This window comes from Otolemur garnettii, unplaced genomic scaffold (assembly GCF_000181295.1).
Source record: "Otolemur garnettii isolate 467f Iridium unplaced genomic scaffold, OtoGar3 scaffold00021, whole genome shotgun sequence".
Classification (NCBI taxonomy): Eukaryota; Metazoa; Chordata; class Mammalia; order Primates; family Galagidae; genus Otolemur; species Otolemur garnettii.
This window is the reverse complement of record NW_003852416.1, coordinates 3,141,196-3,144,301: the sequence shown is the minus strand read 5'-3', so window position 1 is coordinate 3,144,301 and position 3,106 is coordinate 3,141,196. Positions and strand designations below refer to the sequence as shown.

Here is a 3,106-nt window from a genome sequence, read left to right as displayed (position 1 = left end):
TTTTTGAGACACAGTCTCACTTTGTTGCCCTTGGTAGAGTGCCATGGCATCATAGCTCGCAGCCTCCCAAGTAGCTGGGACCACAGGCACCCACCGCAATGCCCAACTATTTTTAGAGACAAGATCTTGCTCATGCTGGTCTTAAACCTGTGAACTCAGGGCAATCCACCTGCCTCAGCCTCTCAGCCTTCCAGAGTGCTAGGATTACAGGCATGAGCCACCATGCCCAGCCTTATAGTTCTAAATAGCACACAAATTCAATTCAAGGCACTATGGAAATTAAAAGGAAGAGAAAGATAGTATGGATGGAATCAGGATAGAATTAAGGAAGACAAGGATTCTAAACATGGTTCAGATTTTGCGAAGTCTAGATGGGACAGAGCACATGGGAAGGAGGAAGTGGCGGGAAGGGAGGAAGGACAGGGCATATGCCTGTGGCAACCTCACAAGGAGAAGCCGGCAGGAAATGCTGAAGGCCATGCTTCAATAGTCCTTAAACACCAGGCTGCCAAGTCTGCTCTTAACAGGAGAGATAACAGGAATCATGGGAGGTTTTCATGTAGGGGATACAAAAGGAGGCAGCTGTTTTTAGTTAGATAGTCTGGGAGGAGGGTAAGAGGAGCAGGAACAGGGGACACATGTTAGGAGGTGATTTCAGTGATCTCAGTAAGAGGTATTGAAGGGAGGAGTGTGGCAGAAAGAAGAGGCAGGAATGGATGCAAGAGATGTGTCAAAACTGGAGAAGACTTGCTTCTACCTGGGAATCAGGGACAAAGGATATCCAATGTCAAAATGCCTGGGATTGCCATGAACAGAAACAGGGTGAACTGCTGGGATGAAGATTTGGGACTAGTGGAGGAAAGTTTTAACCTATAGCATCAAGTCACTATTAGAAATATTTTAAAGCTCCAAGGTAGTAAAAATGTGAAACTTCTTAGAACATTCCACTGACAATGAAGGCTTTGCTGAAGTATACCCCCCTAAACCATTAATGCTTTTTCAGACGAGACAAAACTAAAGGAGGCTGAGCTTGGCAAAGCTTATATCCTAGAGAACAGCTAAGCTGCACTCAGATCATGGAGGATTCCATTAGATGGTTCTGGCTCCTAAGGGGCTAGGAGGAGTAGGCAGATAGATTTGAATCTTAAGCAGCTATACTCTCAGGTCCCCACAGGCTGCCCACTACTCACACCCTCTCATTCACAGCAGGCCCGGAAGGTATCTGGGTTTCCCCCACCCCATGCTCCTCAACCTAGAAGCTTAAAAGCTCTGACAACCAAAATGGAAATGTGACAAGGACAGTTTGCCTTCATGATTATCACCCCTGCCTGCACATTAGAATTACCCAGTGAGCTTTTAAAAATGACTGATATCCTGGTCTCACCCCTGAGATTGATTTAAATTGTCAGAGATAGGACTGGGACAGTGCAATGTTTTTAAAAGGCGGTGTGTCTAATGTAAAGCCAGGGTTCAGAGCCCCTATCTGGAGATGATAATTTGAGTTTCCTTTACCTGGACCCAACTTAGGCATAATAACACTTACTGGTGCTAAAGGCTGGACTAGAACCAGACCACAATATATTCATCAAGTGTGTCCTTCCACAAGCAGCAGGCCTAAGGGTGGTAGGAGCAGAAATGCCCCCAGAGATGGCATTCACGTGTCGAGCAACCTGGAAAGAGAAACCCCTTGAATTAGAAAGTTTTTCCCGATGGTTAAGGAAGGCTGCTCCCACAGAAAGGGCATCATGCCAATGGTGGCTTCAGCTGTCCCTGTGAACCAAATACCAAACCCCAAACTTCTAGGTGCATTGAAGGAGTTTTCACATTCTTAACATTCCCTTCTGCTTCTCACTCCTCTGCTGACTGAAAGGTGGAAGGGAACTATAAGAACACAAAGACTGAACAATCAAAAACTCTATGCTCTTAAAAGCAATACAGGGTTCAAAAACCAGGAGGACTCGGCCAGCTCCTGTGTATGTAAGCCCTTGTCTCGCACTATCTGTTCAGCATGTTCTACTATGCCAAGGCCTTCTTAGAAAAGACAAGGCCTCCGGCCCCACCAAGTAAATAAGTAGAGCAAAGTTCAACCTCTGGGAAAGTCTGGACAGGGCTCAAGGGAAATGTTTGCTCAACTTTAATGACTCAGGAAGAAAGGGCCTGCGTTGAACCCCGCCATGAAAAAGGTGGGTAGCAAGAGAGCACCGGGCTTTGCCAGGAGAAAAGCAGGAAATAAGGGCAAAGAAAGATGGAGACACACGGGGAAAGGAGGGGGTGTAAATGGGGACCAGAGATGATTCCTTTTGCTACTTTTGCACTTTGCACGTTTCCATCCGGCACTTAACTGGCTGTTGACAGCAATGCCTTGATATATAGGCATCATTCTTTCATCTTAAGTAAAAAGTTTCAGAAATGCTAAGTCCCCGGTCATAGAGTCGGTGACAAAGCGGGACCAGGACTGGATGCTCAGGTGGAAAAGGGCTGGGGACCGGAGGCTCACAGCAAGGACGCACCCGGGGAAGAGACAGCAAGGAGGACAGAGGGAAAAGGGAGGTTCTGCGCAGGCGCAAGGAGCTGGCCCGAGAGGAGCCTCTGGGTCCGTTACCCGCTGACACCCTCCAGGAAGGGCGAATGGCCCGAGGCCCGAAGCAGAATCTGTCTGGAAAGCACGTTCCTGCAGCCACCAAGGCATCTGCACACCTGTCCCCAAACGACACTCACCGAGCCCCGGAGCAACCTGCCCACAGCTGCCGCCATCTTCAGTGTGCGCGGGAGTCCGAGAGGTGGGAGACGCAGAGAGGCGGGGCTACAGGGAGGGGTGGGGCTTGTGATAGCCCCGCCTCCCCGCCTTCGGCGTTCCCCCCCGCCGGAGAGACATTTCTTTTAGGGCTGAATGCCTGGGCAAGCTACGTTTTGTCTTCCTACTTGTCGCCCAAACTAAAAAGAACTAATCCAAGAGAGGAATTAAGTTATTTCCATATTTCCTACTGTTTTTTTTTGTTGCCCTTGTGTGGATAACTGTTACTACCATTTCTGAGAAAGGATCCTTTTCCTATTTTGGCCTCAGTAAAGCCTTCTGACTTCTGTAAGTTCTATTATTATTAACATA

General features: G+C 48.1%; 1 protein-coding gene across 1 annotated transcript in view; it reads right to left on the bottom strand.

The window, feature by feature from the left end:
- PRDX3 (peroxiredoxin 3) overlaps nucleotides 1-2,779 on the bottom strand; it is an 11,234-nt gene extending 8,455 nt beyond the window's left edge. Inside the window, exons 1-2 of the mRNA XM_023511767.1 lie at nucleotides 2,719-2,779; nucleotides 1,544-1,670 (exon numbers count right to left, since the gene is read on the bottom strand). Of these exons, the coding sequence (XP_023367535.1) occupies nucleotides 1,544-1,670; nucleotides 2,719-2,754 (163 nt within the window). The 5' untranslated portion in view covers nucleotides 2,755-2,779. The remainder of the gene's footprint in view (nucleotides 1-1,543; nucleotides 1,671-2,718) is intronic.
- Between the last annotated feature and the right edge of the window lie 327 nt (nucleotides 2,780-3,106).